Source organism: Sminthopsis crassicaudata, chromosome 3, assembly GCF_048593235.1.
Source record: "Sminthopsis crassicaudata isolate SCR6 chromosome 3, ASM4859323v1, whole genome shotgun sequence".
NCBI classification, from domain to species: Eukaryota; Metazoa; Chordata; class Mammalia; order Dasyuromorphia; family Dasyuridae; genus Sminthopsis; species Sminthopsis crassicaudata.
This window is the reverse complement of record NC_133619.1, coordinates 82,224,325-82,247,885: the sequence shown is the minus strand read 5'-3', so window position 1 is coordinate 82,247,885 and position 23,561 is coordinate 82,224,325. Positions and strand designations below refer to the sequence as shown.

Sequence of the window (23,561 nt, the reverse complement as noted above, 5' to 3'; positions counted from 1 at the left end):
GATAGTTTTCTTTCCTCATTGGCTATTTTTCTTTCTTTCTTTTTCTTTAGCATTTCTAATGACAATAATGAATGATCCTTCATTCACTTTTGATATTAATGGGAAGACTTCAAGCTTATTCCCATTATAGAAAATGCTTACTCTTGATTTTAGATGGATTTTATTTAAGAAAAACTTCACTTGTTTCTATGCTTTCTAGTATTTTTTAGTAGGAATAGATGTTGTATTTTAACAAAAGCTTTTTTCTACCTCCATTCATATAATCATATGATTTTTCTTGTTTTTCTTATTGATATGGTTAATTATGCTTTTAGTTTTCCTAACATTGAGCCAACCCTCAATTACTCATAGAAATCCCACCTGGTCAGAGTATATGATTTTATGATATATTGCTTCAATTTCCTTGCTAGCATTTTATTTAAATTTTAAAATCAATTAAATCAATTATTCATTACTATTTATTATCCCTCTTTCTTTTATTCCCCTCCTCCCTCCCTCCCTTCCTCCTTCCCTTTCTCTCTCTGTCTCTGTCTTTTTCTCTTTCTCTCTCTTTCTCTCTCTCTGTCTCTCTTTTCTCTCTCCCCTTTTTCTCTTTTGATCATTATCCTGTCCCTTCTCAAAATTCTGCTTTGCTTCTGACTGCTTCCTTTCTTAATCCAATCTCCCATTTAATGCTTCCTCCTTCCCCACTTTCTCTTATCCTCTTATCCTTCTATTTCCATTTCTATATCCAGATGACTGTGCAAATATATTCTTGAACCAATTTAGATGAGAGTGAGATTCAAGCATTGCTCCCCACCCCGACTTTTTCTTCTCCATTATAAAAGCTCTTCTTTGTATGGCTTTTATAAATAAGTTAATTTCACCCCTTCTTCCTCTTCATTCTTTTTTTTTTACCCATCCATTTTTTGTGATCATTCCAATATAAGTGATTCACTCCTCTATTCTCTGTTTATGTAGAGCCCTTCTAATTGCATTAATAATTAGAAACGTCTTAGGAGCTACATATATTATCTCTTCATACACAATTCAACCTTATTGAGGCCCTTTTATTTTTCCTTTAATGTTTTTATGCTTCTCTTGCGTGTTGTATTTGAAGGTCAAATATTTAATTCATCTCTGGTCTTTTCATTAAGAATGCTTGAAAGTCTTCTATTTCATGGATTATCCATTTTTCCTCCTGAAGAATTATATTTAGTTTTTACTGGGTAGGTTTTTCTTGGTTCTATTCCTACGTCCTTTACTTTCTGGAAAATCATACTCTAAGCTCTGATCCTTTTACATGAAAACTGCTAAATTTTGTGCAATCCTGACTATAGCTTCATGATATTCGAAAGGTTTCTTTCTAGCTGTTTAAAGCATTTTCTCTTTGACCTGGGACCTCTGGAATTTGAGTATAATATATTTGAGTATAAAATTCACTTTTAATAGGTAATCAGTGGATTCTTTTGATTTTTATTTTATCCTCTGATTCTATGGTATTGGGTAGTCTTCTTTAATAATTTCTTGAAATATGATGTCTAGGCTTTTAATTTAATCATGGCTTTCTGATAATCCAATAATTCTTAAATTATCTTTCCTCAAACTATTTTCCAAGTCAGTTATTTTTCTAATGAGATATTTCATGTTTTCTTTTTTTTATTCTTCTGATTTGGTTTTATAATTTCTTGATGTCATGTGGAGTCATTAGTTTCCACTTGCTTAATTAAGGAATAATATTAAGGAATAATATTTTTCATTGAGCTTGTTTATCTCTCTCTTTTTTTTTTTTTCCATTTGGCCAGTTCTTTAAGAAGTTATTTTGTATGGTTATTTTTTGTGCCTCTTTTACTAAGTTGTTAATTGGTTTTTTTTTTTTTTCATAATTTCTTTGCACCATTCTCATTCCCCCCCCCCCAGCCTTTCCTCTGCCCTTCACTCTTATTTGACTTTTTAAAATATTTTTTTCACTTTTCCAGTAATTCTTATTAGGTTTGTGAACAATGTACTTTTTAAAATTTGAGCTTTTGCTTGTAGCTGTTTTGACATTATCTTCTTTTGAGTTTGTCTTGATCTTCCCTATCACCATAGTAGAGATCATTTATTATTTTATGTAATATATTACATATTATTATTATATGTTATATTTTAAAGTTGCTTAGAGGGAAATGTAATAAGAATTTAACTGTTACTCTATATTGTTATAATGTTAACACTATATTGCTATCTTGGTTTTCATAAATACTTCCTGATTAATTGAATCAGAAGTTTTATAATCATTGGTTGCTAGTTGTTACTTCTGAAATTTTGGCTAATTGAAATATATCTAAAGTACCCTGAAATCCTTGAAATGATAATGGAAAGAAAGATACATGGTAGGATTTCCCCTCCCCCCTCATTATTAATGAACTCTGAATATTTGGTTTGATGTTCAAGGGACTTTACAAGCCATCTAAACCTATCTCATAATTTTAGATGTTAATAAGGGACTGGCCAGTCAGCCGTCTTTATTCTGTTATGCAGTGTGCTCTGCTAATACAATCTCTATATAGAATCCAGAACACACTTAGATATTGTTTCTGTAAGATCTTTTTGCTTATATATTTAGCTATAACTGAGAGTATTTACAAGAACAGAACATTTTTCTTTTTCTTGAGTGACTGTATTTAAGGGAGGAAGTAAGGACTGCCTGATAGGGATAGATATCTTGGGCTTTTTCTTTTCTACATGAATCTCCTCCATGTGGCCCATAAGCACATGGCTCTGCTGTTGTTTTCATTTCTCTTGTGTCTATTCTTTCCCATTTGGGTAAAGGAGTGTTTAAGATATAATGTACCAGACTGCAATCTTACAGCTTCAAAAAGAAAGAAAAGTGAGTTGCCAACGGGCTAAGCACTAGAATCCAGGCTAGAGTTTGTGATCTACCAGATCAGCCAAATTTAATTCTCTTAGGAATACTTCTTAGATTAGGAGGTGTGTTCTTTAATGCTTTTGACTTGACCCTCATTCTAATATGTTCTCCAAAACAAATCACCAATGATTACCACCCTGGGATCATCAAACAATTTAGCTTTTGCAAAAAGACAATAATCTCCTTTATACCTCTTTGGTGTCTGGGGCGAGTGGATTAATGCATAAACATTTTCCCCACCAAGTTAACTTCTTCATGTGACATAGCCAATAGATAAGACCATCTCTGTTGTAAGATCCAGCATCATGACTGGAGTCAGTACTGGTGATCTGGGGCTGGCTGGAAGACTGTAAATTCTGGAAACTCAAGCTGACATTTTGAAGTACATAAGGTCATGAAATATATAAGATAGAGTATAGCCCATTTCCAATACTTCTTCATCTAAAGCAAGAAAGAGTAAACTTTCTTTAAAGTGACTTATCCAAGGCCTAGTAAGTTAAGTGAATGGTAGGGCTGATTTTTAAATTAAGACCTCTGATTCCAAATTCATTATTTTCACTATTCCATATTGCTTGCTATTTCTTCACTTGTCTAAACAATAATGAATGGATGAACTCCCAAAGGATTTTAATTTAATGAACTACTTGTAAGTAGTAACTGCACCAGGGCTTCCTTACTTTTTCCTGACTACAGAATGACTTTTGGGTTCCCTGAACTCTTTTGATCATTGGCAAGGATGAATGGAATCTGTGAGTATCAATGGTTAGCAAAAAAGGGCACTGATAGTTTCTCTTCCCACAAAAATTCTTGAGAAAGACAACAATTGTAGAGAAAAAGGTTATAGAGATAATAGTCTAGAAACTGAATTGGTAAGGTTTTAAGATTAGAATCTATCTATCAAAAGTCAAGATTTTAGAAAGATTTATAGGAATAAGAGTCTGATCAAAACAATTGAAAAATACAAAGGCAGGGATGGTCTGAAATCAAAGAAAGACCCTCTAGGCTTTAGGACCACCCTCCAGGGACTTTCTAATCAAGTCATGGAATAATCTCTATAAGAAAGTGGCAGACATCTTTCCTTTAGATCAGAGAGAACAAAACTGTGTATTGATAAAACATAAAACAGAACTGATCCCCTTGGGATAAATCAGATGATCTACTGTTATGGAACTTTGCTTCTTTTATAAAAGGCAAAGAATCTAATGGGTTATCTTGGTGAACTGTCAACCTCAAAGTGACAAAGACCTGATTTCAACTTCTAAATCTAACACAAACTGACTGTATGACCCTCAGGAAGTTTCATAATCTCTCGGTGCTGTGAAGAACTCTCTAAGAATATAAGGGGCAACTGCATCAGTAGAATGAGGGTTTTTTTTTTTTTTTGTTTGTTTGTTTGTTTGTTTGTTTTTTTATCCAGAGGCTATAGAAAAGATACATTAATAGGGAAGTTCTTTATGGGGAGCTCTCTCACTTATGCAATCACAATTTTGGTGCCATTCTATCTTTATGCAGAGTGCTATAATTGGTGATGGGGAAGAAGTAAGGATTAAGTCAATTATAAAATGGTCAGTAGTTCTGTGAGATTTCCATCTGCTTCTGTAATAGTGGTGGCAGATGGTGACAGAAAAGGAGGCTAATAATACACCTGTAGATATTAACTTACCCTTTGGAAATCTAAGTATCTCCAAAAAGACATTGGTGACCCTCCAGCATCTGAAGCACAATTGTCTCTCACATATGGGATTTGGCCACATGTCTTCCTTTTGTGTTTGCCCCTGTATGCGTGTCTGCAAGGTATGTCCACAGACCGCATGGTGTAAGTATTTGTTTGCATGTGTGCCCCAGCTTAGGAGGAGCAATGTCCCAACAATATTTTTCTTACTGTGTTTTTTTTCATGACCTTGCTTTGGCTTTGAACTAATTGTACCTTCTGGCTAGGGAGGAAAAATAAAAACTTCTTTAAATAAGAGAATTTTGAGTGGATTGAGACCCATAGAGGACTTTGAACTTTGCTATAGCTTCTCTGAGGGCCATATATGCAAGAGAGGAGTGAGAGGAGTGACTGAGGTTGCAGCATAGTATATGTTATTTTCAATGCTCCTTCATCTAATATGGGAAAATCATTATTTATAATATATATAATACAAAAAAATGTCAAATAAGTTCATGGTTCTGTTTCTACATGATCAGCTGCAACTTCCTTAAGCTGCCTGTTCTCTATTAAATTGAACCTTGTTGTAACACATCTACTGCCCCTAGGCAGTGTCCTGATATTCATTCCTCAGGCCAGTATACTTCCTATCAGACTATAGCAAGATCTAATGAATTAGTATTTGTAAATTATAATCCTCTCTCTATGGACTCAGTCTATGATGAAGAGAATGTTTGTTAATTTATAAATTATTACATACATACAGAAGGGTCACTCTTAATGTGGCTTTGAGATGTGGCTTTTATAGTTTTTAGTATAACAACTTACTTCTGTTAACAACTTTAGTATAACAACAACACTTAAAAAAATATTGGCTACTAAGAGTTTAAGATTCTCTAGTTTAATAGGTAAATTTTATATGAGATGATGTAATCTGAACTCTTTGAGCTAAGGGTTCTGACATGACTGAAAGAGGAATTCCAGGAAAGGGGAAAAATATTTAATTTGTCTTCCATATCAAAATAAAATAGAAATCTAAATCCTAGGATTAAAAAGTTGCTCTAATTTTATTTACTTGTGCATTTGCTAGAGTATTTCACTGGAATGAAAATTAGTTCTAGGTAGTCCTTGACTGAGACTCAGAGGTCAATGAATGCTTAATAATTTTGACTATAGGAGACAGCAGAGTTTTCCTAGCGTGGCATTCAGTGATTAAATTTATCTGCAAACCATAGTGTTAAATGTACAAAAATAATTATATTCCATGAATGAAGTACACACTTCCAAAAGTTATAATTAAGTATGAATACCTAACTTCATACAAGGCTGAGTTACAGTGGATGTGGACCATCAAGGCATTATCATATAAATAGGGTTCTAATTATTTTGGTGATTCCTCCTGTAAGGAATGTGTTTTGTAAACCTTAGCATGTTGTAGAAACATGTACTATTATTATGTTTTCATTATTATTGCTCTACTCTATCATAGGGGAAATAAGATGATTTCATTACTGATCTTCCCTGGGATTTGGATTTCAGAGGCACTGTAGATTTTACCTGGGATTTGCCATCTGGAAATTTTCCTGCTCTTGAGCTGGGCAAACATGGAATCTGCTGACCCTGACAACCTGTGCCAGGACCATCTACTTAATTGGGTTTCTGACCTGGTACACGTTCTGTCACACTTCAATTGTTAATTATAGATTTCTGTTTTTATAATTACAATCCTGCGTGCAAGTCAGTGCCCAGAGACATGGGGAAACAAAATGAAATAAAAGAATAAAGCTTGTCAACTCTTCTATCTCATTAATAGGGTAGGTAAGGATTTGGTTGAGGCAATATAGAAGAAAAGGGGATGAGAGGCTATTTTCTCACTTGCATATTAACTAATCCCTGGAAAGTTCAACTTAAAACACACACACATACACACATATACACACACACACATACATACTATCTTCTGAATCTTGCTGCCTCTTACTTTTTAGGGTTTTTTTCCCCCTTTTGCTAAGGGATGTTTCTTTTGGAAGGAAGGTCTCTAGAGAATCTTCATTTTTCTCTCTTATTTTTCCAGGTTGGGCAAAATTCCAGGAGCTGAAGACCTAGCCTCTCAAATGCTCAGAGGCTTCCCAAGGGATCGGGTCTCCGCCCAAGAAGCTCTCGCCCATGATTATTTCAGTACTCTACCAGCCGAGTTATACCAGCTTCCAGATGGTATGTGTATGTGTGTGTGTGTGTGTGTGTGTGTGTGTGTGTGTGTGTGTGTGTACCTACACACAAACTATTTTTAGATGCTAAAGGATTAGTGTATTTGCAGGAAAGAGACCTTTGAGATGAGCCTTCTTGGGAGAGCCAAGATAGGGTCCACAGCTTGTTGGATTTCCTTATGAGCCTATCAAATTTGAAAGTAGTGATGGAGTGGGGCTAACAAGGCCCTCCTGAGCCATAATATCCAATATGCTTTCAATTATAGTCTGAACATTTCATGCATACATTTATATCCAAGAGATAGAAAGGATGCCTGAAAGTTGCTTTGCTGCTAAGGATATCGGTAAAATCAAAACCAAGTTTTCAGTCTCTGACCCTCCCCATTTTGCGTGTTTACATATATACAAATGTATGTATGTATTATACACTATATATTTTATATATATTATATCAGATATAAACATTCTACAAATGGCATTCTACATATGTACATGATAATTCCATTAGGAATAACAGTAGCACATGTTTTTGCAGTCCTTTAAAGCTGATAAAATATTCTGTGTACATTATCTCTTCTGATCCAATCCTTGTGACAATCCAGATGCCATTATCCTCTTTATTTTAAAGATGAAGAAATAGAACCTAAGAGAAATTAAATGGTTTGCCCATTACTCAGGTTTTGAACCCAGATTTTTGCCTCCAAGTCTACTACACCATCCATTGTACTGTACTGCCTCATTGTTAAAGGATCCATGATTTCCTCAGCATAACTACCTCCTTCACTGATGGATCTTGGCCCCTCTGTGCCTTATAAGACAATCTTCATTAGCTTCTGTAGTAACAAGAATTTTTCACCTGGGGACCAATCTTTGGGTGATGAATTTTTCCATGACAGATAGAAAAGGCCATCAGTACTTACTAAAAGAACATGTTAATGGATATATGGTAAAATAAATATAATAGAGGCTGATCTGTGATTTCACTAGCACAGGTAACTCCCTCTACCAAAGCATATCAGCACCTTCTCTGTAACTTCAAGTCTTAGAAAATTGCCTTGGATGCCAAGAAATTAAATATTTTGCCCAGGGACCAACAGCCAGCATGTTTCAAAGACTGGACTTGAGTTAATTCAGATCTTCAGGGCTTCAAGATCTGCTCTCTAGCCACAGCTGTCTCTATATATTTTAGTTATTCGGTTGTGAATGACTCGTGTCATTCTCATTAGGGTCATTAGATACTGTAATGGTTTGCCATCTCCTTCTCCAATGTGTTTTACAGATGAGGAAAATGAAGAAATCAGGGTTAAGTGACTTGCCCAGAGTCACACAGCTAGTAAGTGTCTGGGGCCAGATTTTAATTCGGCTCTTCCTGAGTGCCAGGCTCAGCATTCAATCCACTGAGCCAGCTAGCTACCCTAGTTACTTCTCTATATAGTATACTAGTAAAAAGCATAATATCATTTGCCCTTTTGGTGAATATATTATAATACTACTATATATCTATTTATATATTTATTACATCTAGGGAGGAAAGATAAGATGGACAAATAAATGCAAGCTTTTTATTAGACAAAATTATACTACTAAATTGCCATAGCCAAGAGATGGAAATGGGCACCGAGTGTGGGACAAAAGAGGAAGAATTCCTTTTGGGAAGTACATCTAAAATACTTTATAAAGAATTTTCTCTGTTGGAGTCACCCTTCTTGACCTAAAGTCACAATCTAACTCTCATTTACACATTGAATTCTATGATTTAAATTATTTTAATTTACTCTGAATGACATTCTGTTTCTCATAATTTTATCTTTTGTTTTTTTATCACCCTATTCCAAGATCTGAAAATATCTTCAACTACTACTGAGAATGAATGTCTAGGTCCTGGGGGAGGGAGGGGTGAGAAAGGGACAAATGACCCTCTGGAATGCAGGTTTAGGAGGAGCTTACATATGGTAATGTGTGATCTTGGACACCAGCTTACCATTCTTGAAAAAGGGTCTTGAATTTCTCAGGAATGGACTTGCTGTTAAAAGATTCAACTAGGAATTTTGGCTCCCCCAACTTAACTAATTGTGCCACCTTGAATAAATCCTTTTGATTGGCTGAACCTTCATTTAAATGTAAGTTTCCATGTAAAAGAGAGATGTTACTTTTATTGTCTCCTTCATAAAGCGAAAATAAATTTGCAAAATGTAAATATCTTTATGAAAGTACAGCTAGGTGGTGCACAGTAGAAAGAGTGCCAGGCCTGAAGTCAGGAAAATACATTTTCCTGAGTTCAAATTTGACCTCAAATATTTACTGTCTGTATGACCCTGAACAAGTCACTTAACCTTGTTTGCCTCAGTTTTCTCATCTGTAAAATGAGCTGTAGAAGGAAATGTTAAAGCACTCCATTTTTGCCAAGAAAACTCCAAATGAGTAAGAACAATAATATCCTTATCAAACATAAAGACAGAAATAGACATTTAAAATGCTTATGTAAACAAACCCAAAGATCCAGAGGTAAACATTGAACTTTTCAAAACCTCAGGTTCTTTATCTGTAAAATGGGAATGATTATTCTGGTAATTCCTACCTCACAGAGCTATTGTGAGGAATGTGCCTTGCAAGTCTGAAAGTTTAATATTTATTTGAGTTTTTGTGATTATTGTACAAACCTCAGGGAAATTAGCAGTGAGACCAGAAGGAATATTGATTCAGGGAATTGTCTGTATGGAGAGAGGTGAGTCTGAGCCATTTAGAAGAGGAAAAAGTCACAGTTTGGTGGAAGGAGTTTTAAAAGTTTTTCCTTTTATTCTTGTCTTATATGTAAGAAGTGTGCCTTTTTCTCATGTGTGTACATCTTCACGTGCTAGGGCGCCCTGTTGACTATTTAGGGAAATAAGGTCCATTCCCCATGCTGGCACTTCTCCTCTGTAGCCCCACCTCTACCCATTAGTCTATCATGCTGAGCTTTTCCAGGGCTCTTCAAAGAGGGCTTTCTGGGCACCCATCCCTTGCCTAGGGGAGGGTAATTAAGAGGAAACTGTCACTGTCCAAACTGACACATTGTTTGAAACTTTGAGTTTTTTGATTTTCCTGACAGATCCCAAACAGAGAAAGTGCCAGACAGCTTCTATGTCTTCCAAATTGCTACCCTCACAGAGAAGCTGGGTGCCCACGTGCTTGTGCCCACCTGTGTGCAAGTATGTGCATGCGTGGCCCGGTGTGTATAAGCACATGCTCATTTGCCAGAGAGAGATGGAGGCAGAAAAAATGAGGGAAGAAAAGACAAACAGAGAGAAGAAATGACAGAGACAGAGACAAACGAGGGAAAGGGGGAGCGACAGACATGCAAAGAGAGATAGGGAGAAACAGATAGAGGGTGAAAGAGAGAGAGAAAAACAGAAACAGAATAACAGACAGACAGAGGAAAAGGGGAAGAGAGAAATAGACAAAGACAGAAAAAACAAAAATAGACAGAAAGGGAGAAAGAAAGATAGAGAGAAAAATAGAGAAATAAATGGAAAGACAGAGACAGACAGAAAATGACAAAGGGAAAGGGGGAGAACCCGATATACATAGAGAGATTGAGACAGTGACAGAAAGACAGAAACAGAGACATTAACAGAGGGAGAGGGAGACAGTGACAGGAACAGAGAAAAACAGGGGCAGAGAGATGAAAGAAAGGAGAAACAAACAGACAAAGAGACAGAGACACAAAGAGACAGAGAGACACAGAGAGAAATAGAGATACAAAGACAAGGAGAGACATAAACAGAGACAAAGAAAGGCAGAGAGAAGTAGAGAAAGAGAGAGGAAGACAGAGAGAGAGAGAGAGAGAGAGAGAGAGAGAGAGAGAGAGAGAGAGAGAGAGAGAGAGAGAGAGAGAGAGAGAGAATCTGCATTTCCCTTTCTGTTCACCCAGCCACAGAGCACAAATCTACTTTGACACTTTTAGAAAAATGAAAAGATGGAATCTCGAAGGAGCCTGCCTGTGCTGGGGGGGAGGAGAGGAGCGCTCACAGCGGGAGGGAAGTTGACTTTTCTTTATACATATAGGGGTTTTTCCATGCAGAGTTTAAATTATGCCTGATAAAAGGAGTTTCGTGGATGTTTCAGTTCTTTCAAACCCTCCTGGCTTCCTCCCAATTAAATGAGGTTTGTCAAAGCCACGGGGCTCTGCTGCTGCCTGAGAGGCCGACAAGCACTTCCTGCAGTGACATCTCAAATCCCCAAGGGAGGAGATGAAAGGGCTAGTGCCAAGAGAGAGAAAGAGAGGGAGAGAGAGAGAGAGAGAGAGAGAGAGAGAGAGAGAGAGAGAGAGAGAGAGAGAGAGAGAGAGAGAGAGAGAGAGAGGAAGGAGAGAGAGAAAGAAAGGGACACAGACAGATTGGCAGACAGACATCTAGACAGATAGACAGTTGGAAAAAATGGGCACTGAGCCTAAGAAGTTAGAAAGGAAAAGCAAGTCCGGAAGAATTGAGCCTAAAAAGATGAGCCTTTTAGATTACCTTGGCCCAATGTGCCCATCTCTGGGGCAGGATTTCCAACCAAGGACACATTTGCTGCCAAGGGACAAATTCCTTTTGCCTGGTACCATCATGCTATTTTTTTCAGTACCCATGATGTTTCACCTATATTAGGAGGTTCTTCTATGGGCAGTGAATTCTAACAGTGACACAGAAGGGGAGAAAATCAAAACCTTTCTTGGTTTGGTACTCAGGTAACACATATAGGATGTCATAAGAATAGACACTCATGCACTAAATGAGTCAACTGTCAGGAAGGTGCAAAGACTGCAGAGGTATTCACGGGTAATTCCGAACTCTCCACAGCCAGAACTGTGCAAGGTAGCTGTCCTCTATTGGGATTTTGGGATTACATCATTGGGGGCTTAATTGTATCATTTTATTATTCTGGTTGTTACATTGACACAGTTGTCACTTTTAAATTTATTCTGTCCCCACTTTGTTCTGGAGAATGCCGGCTATTAGTTTCTGTCCTCTGAAGGAGAAAGTTAAAACATGAAGGCTGTGAATGGGGATGTATCAAAAGGAAAAAAAAAACCCAGTCTAAATCCCAATGAAAAGGAGAAAAAAAAAACCCTCACCAAATTAAAGAATTGCTCTATTTTTCTATTTTCATTAAGCAGCCATGTTCTGAACTCTTTTTGCAATTTGCTGCAGTAAGTTTATATAGCCAGAGGACATTTTTTAGAGGTCACTTTCCATGAGAAAAAAAAAAAAATAAGAGGAGCCAAGAATTCCAGGATCAGTTCCTTTATCAAGAATGCATTTAAGAGGGTAAACATGAGCATGAGAATGGGCAAGAGGGTTGTAACTTTTGGTTTGCTCTGGCGTTTTCTTCTACTGAACTCTAGAACACCTGGAGAAACATTTGTTGAAGGAGAAATTATCTGTAGTCTCTCCAAAAAAGCATACAAGTTAAGGCTCTCTAATTACTTTTCCAGATGGCCTGGGTGGACTGTTCTTCCTACACAGACACCAGCTTATGGCCACACTCATAGTCTTCCAGGCTGAGGCAGCAGCTCAGGATGGCAGCTGTTGTAGCAACGGCCTAAAATTAGGTTCCCCACAACTCTCTAATCTTAGCTTCAGGTTCAGGCTTTTCATTTAATTCCCTTTGCCCTCAGCATGAACTTGCACTTTGGGATAGAAGCATTCTTTAACGATTTGGGGGAGAGGAGGTTTGTGAGGGGTAGGGAGAGAGAAGGGAAAGGGGAGAATAACCAAGCTTTTCCTTGGAGAAGGAATCTGTCCATTTTTTGCAGGGAACAGTTCTTAGATCCCTAAGACTAATTTTGAAACATAGCCACTTTGGACCACAGATCCTGATCCATAGGAGCATTAAAAAATTGTGCAGTAAATACTATTTGGGTTTCTAGTTCTGATTCTGTACCTTAGTCTTCAAAAGGCTGCTTTTCATTTCGGTGTGGTCTACAAATCTACAGATTTGGTCAAAGTGTCTTTCAGAGTGTCTTAGAAAAATGCTGAAGAGCTGGAATTGTTTGATGGAGTCTAGAAGGACATTCCTGAATAAGAGCTATATATTTGCCAAATAGCTGTATGGATGGGTTCTCCAGAAGCCATATAAACCATGTATTACCAGGAGTATAAAGTTCTTCATTGTGCCAAACCCAGATTTCCCATGTGAGAATTACACTCTATATAATTAAAAATGTCCCCAAAATCTGTTAGCATCATAAAACTGCAGCAAGATTTTGGGAATATTTTGTATTTCCTCTTACTCCACCCCCAGGAAAGAGAAATATATCTAGTCTGTCTCTTCTTTTAATAGCACTTTTAACCTCTGCCTAAAAGAATGACTTCTCAGCTCTTGCATGTCATACTACTTTAATATTTTCTAACATATTTTTCCTTTTTTTGATAGCAGCAGCATATTGCTGATTCATGTGCCACCATAACCCTTCATATCCTTTTTATGCCACATTTAGATAAAGTATTTATTAAGCTATTGTGATGTGCCAGGCACTTCTGCCACATTTAACATTATTCATCTCATGCTTAAAAACTTGCTTTATTTCTCCTTATCTGTTCTTTTGAATACATGTTTCTTCAAGTCCTTTCTGTTAATTGTGACATATTTCTTTTTTTATATTAATTTTTTTATTTATTATATATTTTTTATAATATTATCCCTTGTATTCATTTTTCCAAATTATCCCCCCCTCCCTCTACTCCCTCCCCCCGATGACAGGCAATCCCATACATTTTACATGTGTTACAATATAACCTAGATACAATACATGTGTGTAAATACCATTTTCTTGTTGCACAATAAGCATTAGATTCCGAAGGTACATGTAACCTGGGCAGACAGATATTAGTGCTAACAATTTACATTCACTTCCCAGTGTTTCTTCTCTGGGTGTAGCTACCTCTGTCCATCATTGATCAACTGGAAGTGAGTTGGATCTTCTTTATGTTGAAGGTTTCCACTTCCATCAGAATACATCCTCATACAGTATTGTTGTTGAAATGTACAGCGATCTTCTGGTTCTGCTCATTTCACTCAGCAACAGTTGATATAAGTCTCTCCAAGCCTCTCTGTATTCCTCCTGCTGGTCGTTTCTTACAGAGCAATAATGTTCCATAACCTTCATATACCACAATTTACCCAACCATTCTCCAACTGATGGACATCCATTCAACTTCCAGTTTCTAGCTACAACAAAAAGAGCTGCCACAAACATTTTGGCACATACAGGTCCCTTTCCACTCTTTAGTATTTCTTTGGGATATAAGCCCAGTAGTAGTATGGCTGGGTCAAAGGGTATGCACATTTTGATAACTTTTTGGGCATAGTTCCAGATTGCTCTCCAGAATGGCTGGATTCTTTCACAACTCCACCAACAATGTATCAGTGTCCCAGTTTTCCCACATCCCCTCCAACATTCATCATTATTTGTTCCTGTCATCTTAAATTGTGACATATTTCTTGATAAAGACGTTTTATATTCTAATTTTACATTCATCCATCATGATGTCTTCCCATGGTCAGGAGTCCCAAGATAATTGAGAACTCATCTCCAGAAAGGTAGAAAACTCCCTAGGTAAGACTGAAAAAACATCCCTTACCCCAGCAATGCTTTCAAGGCATGGTATATCTCAAAGAACAGAGCACTGGATCAAGAATCAAATATTTGTTCAAATACTATCTCAGATACTTACTACCTAAATGATGTTGGCCAAGTCTTCTAGTCCCTCTGAACCCCTAATCTCCTCATATGCAATAGGAATAACAACATTTGTCACTCACAGAGTTACTGGAAGGATCTAATAAAAGAGTGTATATAGAAATACTTTGCAAATCTTAAAATATTGTGTAAACTGTATTATTTCAGTGTGTAGATATATCGCCACATTCTTCAGTGTCCCTGTATCAAAGTTTCTGAAATGTACTCTTTATCTACTTTCCTCCTCCCAAAGAAGTGACCTTCCATTTAGAATGTTGAGGCAAAAAAATAAGGAGAGACAAGATTCAGTATTATGTGTCTGTGTCCCCTACAAACATAATAAGTGTGTTCTGTATTCCATCAAAGTCACTAATAAAAAACAGTAATAACTAAATCCAAAACCAGGCCTTGTGTGATACCCCTCTGCACTTGCATGTATCAGCACAAATTTCAAAAGTGAAATCTTAAGTCAAACAACTATTTATGATATAGCTAAGATGTCTCTGTATAAGGACACCATATAAACTTTGAAGGAGAAGATATCAATTATAAACTCTTTGGGACTAACATTTTTTAACTTTCTATCTTCAAATCTTCCTCATTTGTGTGGCTACTCTTCTGTATTGGACTGATAGGAAGCTGTTCACAGATGCATAGAAATGAGCAGGAACTATATTCAGCCTTTGTCGAGATTAGTAGGGATGAAAAATCTCTTCCTGCCTCCAGTTTCTGTACCTCAGTGAAAAAAAAATGTGTTCTCTCCACATAGAAGTTAAAATAATGCATGCATACTTATTTATTCTTGGTTCTTAAATAAACAGTTCGTTGAGTTTACATGCTCAGTCCTGAAACGTGACTGCCCCCCCACTTCAGACCCTCCACTGCTCCTTCAATTTCTAGGGCTTATTTTGTCTTCGAAAGGCATGTTCTTAGTCCTACTTTATCCACAGTACAAAGCAAGAAGCATCCATAAACAAAGCAGAGTATGGCTCCATCTTTGTGCTTTTATACATTAGAGGGCCTGGTTTTCAGGGATCTTTTATTACTTGCTTCAAGAACTATACTTCACTGTTGTGGGGTTGAAAGAAACCCTCTTGGGAGGTATTATTTTCATCCCCTTGCTTTTAAGATCTGATACAATAGAAAGCTCTGCCTCTGCAATTGGAAAGACTGTGTTCAAATAATACTTTCTACCTATCTGACCTTAAGTTCCTTGGACCTCAGTTTCCCCATCTGTAAAATGAGGGGAGATGGACACAGCAACCAAGATCTCTTCCAGCTCTAGATCTGAATTCTCAGAATTTATGTTTTTAAATCTTTTGGCTTTATAGTTGATTTCAGAAAAAGATCACAAGTCTGGTTCAATGTCAGTAACTAGCCTTGAAAATTTATTGTATACATAATTGCATATATAGATATATACATATAATGCATATAAAATATACACATATTATATACCTATATACATTTGTATATGTATATAGATATAATATACATAATATATTTTATAATAGATATAATAAATAATGTTTCCACTGTGCATACAGATCATGAGTATCATATATATGAATATAAATATATAAATATATAAAATATGCATGTGTATACACATATGCATAGATACACCCTGAAATATACTTGGAGGCTATGTGGTACAGTGAAAAGAATATGTATGTGTGCATGTGCATGCACACATTTTGTTAGGTCATTTCAATTATGTCTGACTCTTTGTGACCCCACTTGGGGTTTTCTTAGCAGAGATACTGGAGTGGTTTGCCATTTCCTTCTCTAATTCATTTAACAGATGAGGAAACAGATGAAGCAGAGTTAAGTGACTTTCCCAAGGTTACAGCTTAGTAAGTGTCTCCGTTCAGATTTTTTTCTCTTTTTAAATTTTATAAAAGCTTTTTTATTTACAAAATATACACATGGGTAATTTTTCAATATTAACTCTTGCAAAATTTTCTGTTCTACCTTTTCCCTTCCTTCCCCCCACCCCCTCTCTTAGATGACAGGTAGTCCAATATATGTTAAATATGTTAAAAAATATGTTAACTCTAATATATGTACACATATTTAATTGCTGCACGAGAAAAATTGGATCAAGAAGGGGAAAAAAACCTGAGAAAGAAAACAAAATGCAAGCAAACATCATCAATTCATATTTGAACTCAGAAAGATGAGTCTTCCATACTCTAGGACTGATGTTCTATGCTGTGCTACCTACTTGACCTATATACATATGTACACATATATACAATATATGCATTTGTATTTTATACATATGTGTATGTTTACAAACACGCATAGACATATATACATATGTATATATGTATATATGCATATACATACACAGGAACATAGTTGAAAGCTATTTAGTCTAGTGAAAAGAATGCTGGCTTTGGATATGAGTTCAAAATCATGACTTTGGGCAAAGCTTAGACTTCCAGATTGCCTCTTAGCTTTAAACATATAACTGTGTAATACATTATGTATGTATGTATGTATGTATGTATGTGATCAGAACTTATATATTCCATAAGTGGCTACAATATGTCCCTGATATATCTCTTTATTTTCACTATCTCATTCCTTTTCTTTTTACATGAAAAATTAACACAACTAAGAATCTTCTGTTGCTTGGAATGGGCTGGGGATATGTTTCCATGTACTATGGTTGCCAGGAAATGCTTAGGCTAGTCATATTCCTCAAGCACCGCAGGGTCTGTGTGTTGGGCTCTAGAGAAGTTACAGTACTAAAAGGAAGACCCAGAGCTCATTTTTGGGCTTCTAGGCAAAAGTGGAGTTAAACAATCTAGAAAAGAGAATTTTGGAGCCCCCTTTTCTTTTGGTTACCTGGGTCTATTTTACGGAGACAACCAGGATCCTTGAAATTATGTGGGAAAGAGCTTTAGGGTGGAAATCTTGTAGCTTCCCTTCCCGCTGCCTCCTCTTAGATCTCATTTCTTTCCCCCAAAGTCCAGAATTGTGTTTTCTTAATGCCTAGGTGATCATGATTTTTCATTGCCCACAAGTTTTTCACTAATTAATCACTGCTTCCTATCTTCCCTCATCCTCCTCATGGATCTGGGAGGTATTGTATTTATATACTTAATAAGCACCTAGGGAATGTGTAGAAGAAATAGGCTGCTAGGGGTCATTGTAGATAAGAGTACTAGATTCAAGAAGACAGGAGTTCTAATTCAAACTTGAATACTTCCTAGCTATATGGTGCCAGGTAAGTCATTTAATCTTTATTTCAATTTCCTTCTCTATAAAATGGGAATAATAATAGCACCTCCTTCCCCGGGTATCTGTGAGATTAAATTGAAACAATATATGTAAAGGGCCATCAGTGCATCCACAAATACATCCAAGAATATCATCACCCACAGTGTCGGAAAGTTCCACTGCAGTTCTGGGTACATACAAGCATTGCATGGATGAAGGAGATAGCAGAGTATGCAAACGTTACTGGGTTCATTACATAACAACATAAAATATCCTAGAAGAGGTATAAAAGTATTCTGAGGGGCAGCTAGGTGGGCAGTGGTACAGCACCAGCCCTGAAGTCAGGAGGACCCCAGTTCAAATTTAACCTCAGACACTTAACACTTCCTAGCTGTGTGACCCTGGACAAGTCCATTAACTCCAATTGGCTCAGAAAAAAAAAAAAAAATTCTGAAAACATGCTTCTTTGAAACTTAAATTCTTATCTTTTGTATAAGAAACACTTTGGTTTCTTAACCCTCCCTGTTCAGTTAGGATCGTGTTACCTCTATTTTTAAAAGAAGATACGAGAATTCTTTACTTTCTCTTAGCATGCAACCTTGAACTCAACAAGCCTCAGTTTCCACATCTTATACGATGATAATTTTAAATTTTTCTCTCCTTTCCCCCCCAAATTAAATTTTAAAAAATTTCCCTCCCTCCCTAGAAGGGAGGATGATGGAGGATATTTATTTTAAAACCCTTTGAGCTCACTGAAAGAAAGTTTCTATATAAATTTGATCCTCTGAGGGGGGGGGGGGGGAAGGAACGAGGGGAAGGTAAATAGTCACTAATTAATTAAAAGAGGAAAGATCATCTGCTTTAATCGGAAGCTTGGATGATGTGCCCCCAGTCAGAGTCATAAGTGCGCTCATGTTAGATAGCAACTCCAATTTAAAGCACTGTGTGATCCTCTGGGCTTTGAAGATGCAAACTCCATATACATACACATGAGCTAAAATTACCGAATAATCATCGGGCAGTGTGCATTCTGGAAAATTAAATGGGTTAAGCAACTCCGGCTGATGTTTGTTGATGCCTGTGAGCGATACAGGCAGCACATGACAAGGGAAATTACAAGACTTTTTTTTGAATACTGTTTAACTTCCATTTGCTTCCGAGTTTTTGCTCACCCGCGCTTGCTCCTCCTCAAGGCTGTTCAAGGCAAGTGAGAGATTTGATTATCTTGTTTCCTGTGAAAGGTTATTTAGATCCTCAATCCCATTAAGTCACTTTCCGCACTTCAGTCCAATGAGCCTTCACCTGGTTATCAGCAGGGAGGAGGAGTAAATGGAGACACAGAGATCTCAGATTTCTAAGGAACAAAAGTTAAAGTGAAGTTTGAAAGGAGGTGACAGCAAGCAGCCATGAGCTTAGGAACTCAATTAGGCTGAAAGACAACTATCTCATTATCTCTCCCCCAAATGATCCAAATACATAAGAATATAAAAATTTAAAATAAACTCTTTCTATTGACTGTCTAGATGACTGAATTTCCCCTCTCGGTTTTTTTTAAATACCCACTTTCGTATTTATTTATTCTAAGCGCGAAGCAGCTGCGATAATTATACTGTCAGATTCAGTAAGTTAATGAGGAGTCACTCGAGTGGAAGGTTTTGCATTTGTGAGATTGCTGAAGGAGAGCAGGTTTATGCCTCCGCTCCAAAGCGGTTTTCTTTCTTTCTTTCTTTTTTTCCCCTTTCTCTACCGGGTGGGAAGGAGAGTGCGGCAGCCCACAGACGGATTGGAATCCTTTTGATTAACTAGCTGCTTTCCCACTGCTGTTCTGCCAGATAATGGTTTGCTGTCTCTCTCGCGCTCTCCCCCCCCCCCTTTTTTTTTTCATTGCAACCATAAGCGAGCTTTTTAAGGATAGGGAAGCCTAAGAAGGGGAGAAATGCCCCTCCCACTAGCCCAAAAGGCGAAAGAGACCCTTTCTTGCAGGAAGAAGTTTGTAAGGGAATCTGGACTCCAGTTGATTAGAGAGGGAGTTATCTGTGAAGTTGACATAGTGTTTATTTTAGCTAGGCAACCCGATGTCTCCCTTCTCCAGCTCTGCAGAGATGAAATTCCATACCAGAGGGGAGGGGGCACCAGCTACCCAGTGCAGGATTCTAGGTAGAGTGGAAGCTAATTCCTAGTGGGAATTTCCCTCTTTTTTTTTTTTTTTTTTTAAATTGACTGCTACTAAGTTTCAGTAAGTAGTGTTATTAAAATATTTCTTGCTTCTCCTCCTTATAAAGTGTCATCCTCTTGTAATTATTTATTTGTTGAGGGCTAATAGAGTTAGAGTTGCTCAGATTTGTAGAGGTTTTTATCCTGTAAAAATACATACTGCTGGAGAAATTCTCCCGTCAGGGTTTTAGGTTGCTCCTGACCCTGGTTAAGTAGGTGGCAATAACCTGCCTGGAATGCTTTTTATTGATACAGGGTTTTCTACCCCCGTTCATCTCAGTCTTAAGAAGTCAAGTGGTGAGCCCTTTAAAATATAATTTAAAAGGGTCTTGGAAGCCAAGACCCTTGCATAGGGAGGGCCTGGCACACCATACCTACCTTAAAAAAAACCCAAAATATAAAAAATATGAACTCACTATATAAATAACCAGAGAGGGAAAGACAGTATTTACATTACAAAAGAACTCTGCTTCACCAAAAGATGTATCTTAGGAAATTCCCTTGAACAGTGAAATCCTTTAGTATATCCAACATATAATCTATAAATATTACAATAAACATTTATATTTGTTATATAAACATAATAATATTCATAAATATTAATTTATTAGATAAATATAAATATACATAACTTTTATTATATTTTGTTATATTAAGTACTCAACTTTTAAAGTTTTTTCAATAGTATTTTATTTTCCAAATACATGTAAAGATAGTTTTCAACATTTGGTTTGTGTTCCAAATTTTTCTCCTTCTTTCTCTTCCCTCTCCCACCCCCAAGACAGCAAGTGTATGATATAGGTTAAATATATTTCTATATTTGTCATGTTGAATACAATCAACTTTTTGAGAAAACCTAAGTACCATGTGACATGTACTATGAGAATAATGAGCATAATGGATAGATATTCATTGATTGAAAACAAGAGAGATATTCCTGTATTGGTATAATTTATTGATAAATTCAGCTTATTCTTGACATATCTTCAAGTTATGTAATATTAAAATGTATAAAAAATACACTAAGCAAACTTTCAAGAATTCATCCTTGTGTGTTTTTTCTCTTTCCTCCCTTTCCCTCTTTCACTTCTTCCATAGTGGAATCTTTATTTACAATTCCAGAAGTGAGACTTAAACCCGAAATCTGCAACCTCTTGGCCTCCTACCAGAGAAGTCATCACACCAATCGATTTAGCAAGTGTTGGTGAAAAGAGAATTAAGAAGAATCACTTATTCTTCCAGGTAACAGAACTCTGGGCAATTCTGCTTATTATAAGCAAAATTGAAATACAAATATCTGTGCATTATTTTGCACTCAAAGCTTCCTTGTTCCTTTTCTAGCCACTCACTACTGATGACTTATTTGACAGCTAAGAAAGTGGAGGTTCGGGAATTGCCTTAGGAATCATAGGATTTGAGAGTTGGACCTCAGTTTCCCATCTGTAAAATAAAGGGGTTTGATCAATGATTCACACAAAAAAATGGCACGACTGGTATTTAAACCTAGGTTTTTTTACTTCAAGTCTCACTTCCCTTTCCTATATCTCTGGAGATATGTGCAAACTGTTTGCCCCATTCCTAAAGAAGATCACAGAGGGCTCAAAAAGCAGTATTTACCCCTGGACTTGGGGATTTTTCATCCACATGTTCCCACCAAAGTAGTAGAATTGACTTTGCTTTATTCCCAAATTGGGGTGCTCTGTGTCTTTGACAAGTGACACTTAAGCACCTAGGAGAAGGGAGGTACTTATTCACTTTTGCTCTTTTTATTCTTCTTCTTTCCTGGGGTGCCTTAGAAGAGCTGATTTTAGGATACAACTATCCCAGAAATGAACCAGAAGGCTTGGAAGGCTGAAGTAACCTTTTCATGGACTCTGTCTGGCACAGATACTTTCAACAAAACTGAAGGAGATCCCTCTCATAAAGGTTAAAATTATTCCAAACAGACATACCTAATGTCACAAAGACTATTTGGAGAAAGCAAAGTTATCTGAAGATACTGGAGATCTTTTTAGGAACTTGGCTGCTTTGAGGAATTTCCCCATACTACTCCCAGAATCACCCAGTCTTTCAAAGGGGATGATGATGACAAAAATGCAGGGGTGGGTGGCTTACCTTCAAGTATTCATTGCCCTTTGGGGATTGGGTATACAAGAGACTAGTAGAAGGAATGTTTTAATGAGACACATTGAATTATTCTATGTACCCAAAAGTTACCATAACCTGGGATCTCCCTTGAAAACCATACAAGTCCTAGCTTTCTTGAAGGCACAGGTCAGGTATCACCTTCTACCTGAGGCCCTAACTTGAGTTCCCTAATATTAATCTTCTCCCCAAAAATTGCTTTATATTGATTTTCTGTATTTTTTGTGCTTAATAATGTAAACACATGTGGCTCCTGTCAGTAGAATGTAAGCCCCAATGAGGATGGGGACTGTTTCCACTTTTGTGTTTTTGTCCTCAGCACCTAGTACAGTACCTGGCACACAGAAAGTTCTTAATAAATGCTTGTTGAATTGGATCTAATTGAATTGTCTATCTTCCACCAAAAGAATGTAACACTCAGGATAAATAATGAATGAACAAACACAAAATAAGTGATCATCTGGAATAGAGACAGTAACAAAAAAACAGAAAGACTAAGGATACATTCAGCAGAGCTGGGAAGGGAGATAATGAGTTATCACGGAGATACTACCTCTTCCACGATCTTGAAACTATTACCATCTTTTTGAGCTGCAGGTAAAAAAGTAAAGGAATGTGGGGAAAGGCAGACCACTAGGGACATAAACTATCCCCATGAGCTTATAGCATTGCTGACTAGTAGGCAACTACAAAGACAGAGCTGAAAAAAGACTTTTCAAAACTACCCAAACCGGGTTTAAGAATAGCAAGAGGACTTTTCCTCCATGCTTGAACAAACATTCTCTTCACCTCTGTTTATGAAATCCCTAGTCTCTCTTCAGAACACAGTTCAATTGCCACCCTGGGTAAGAGGTCTTTTCTGTCCCCCACAGCTGCTGCTCCCCTCATTCCAAAGCATTTCAATGATATTTTGTATATACCTACTTGCTTATGTATTAATTAGAATGTTTCCTCCATTAAAATATAAGCTCTCCCATCAATTGGAAAATGGCTGAATAAATTATGGTATATGAATGTTATGGAATATTATTATTCTGTGAGAAACGACCAGAAGGAGGATTTCAGAGAGACCTAGAGAGACTTACATGAATTGATACAAAGTGAAATGAGCAGAACCAGATCATTGTACATGACAACAACAAGATTATACAGCGATCAATTCTGATGGACATGGCACCTCTCAACAGTGAGATGATTCAAACCAGTTCTAATTGTTCAGTGGTGAAGAGAGCCATCTACATCCAGAGAGAGGACCGGGGGAACTGAGTATGGAACACAATATAGCATTTTCACTCTTTGTTGTTGTGGGCTTCCATTTTATTTTGCTTCTCTTTTTTCTGGTTTGATTTGATTTTTTTTTTGTGCAACAAGATAATTGTATAAATATGCATGCATATATTGGATTTAACATAAAAACAACGATTTCTTAAAAAAAAAAAAAAGTATATAAGCTCTTTGAAGACAGGAATGCTTCACTTTTGCAATGGGGCCTCCACTGCTATCATAGTAGTAATCAGGAAT

General features: G+C 36.8%; 1 protein-coding gene across 1 annotated transcript in view; it reads left to right on the top strand.

The window, feature by feature from the left end:
• Window positions 1–21,778, top strand: part of CDK15 (cyclin dependent kinase 15) — a 99,917-nt gene extending 78,139 nt beyond the window's left edge. Inside the window, exons 12-14 of the mRNA XM_074299044.1 lie at window positions 6,616–6,755; window positions 20,994–21,137; window positions 21,692–21,778. Of these exons, the coding sequence (XP_074155145.1) occupies window positions 6,616–6,755; window positions 20,994–21,103 (250 nt within the window). The 3' untranslated portion in view covers window positions 21,104–21,137; window positions 21,692–21,778. The remainder of the gene's footprint in view (window positions 1–6,615; window positions 6,756–20,993; window positions 21,138–21,691) is intronic.
• Window positions 21,779–23,561: the final 1,783 nt, after the last annotated feature.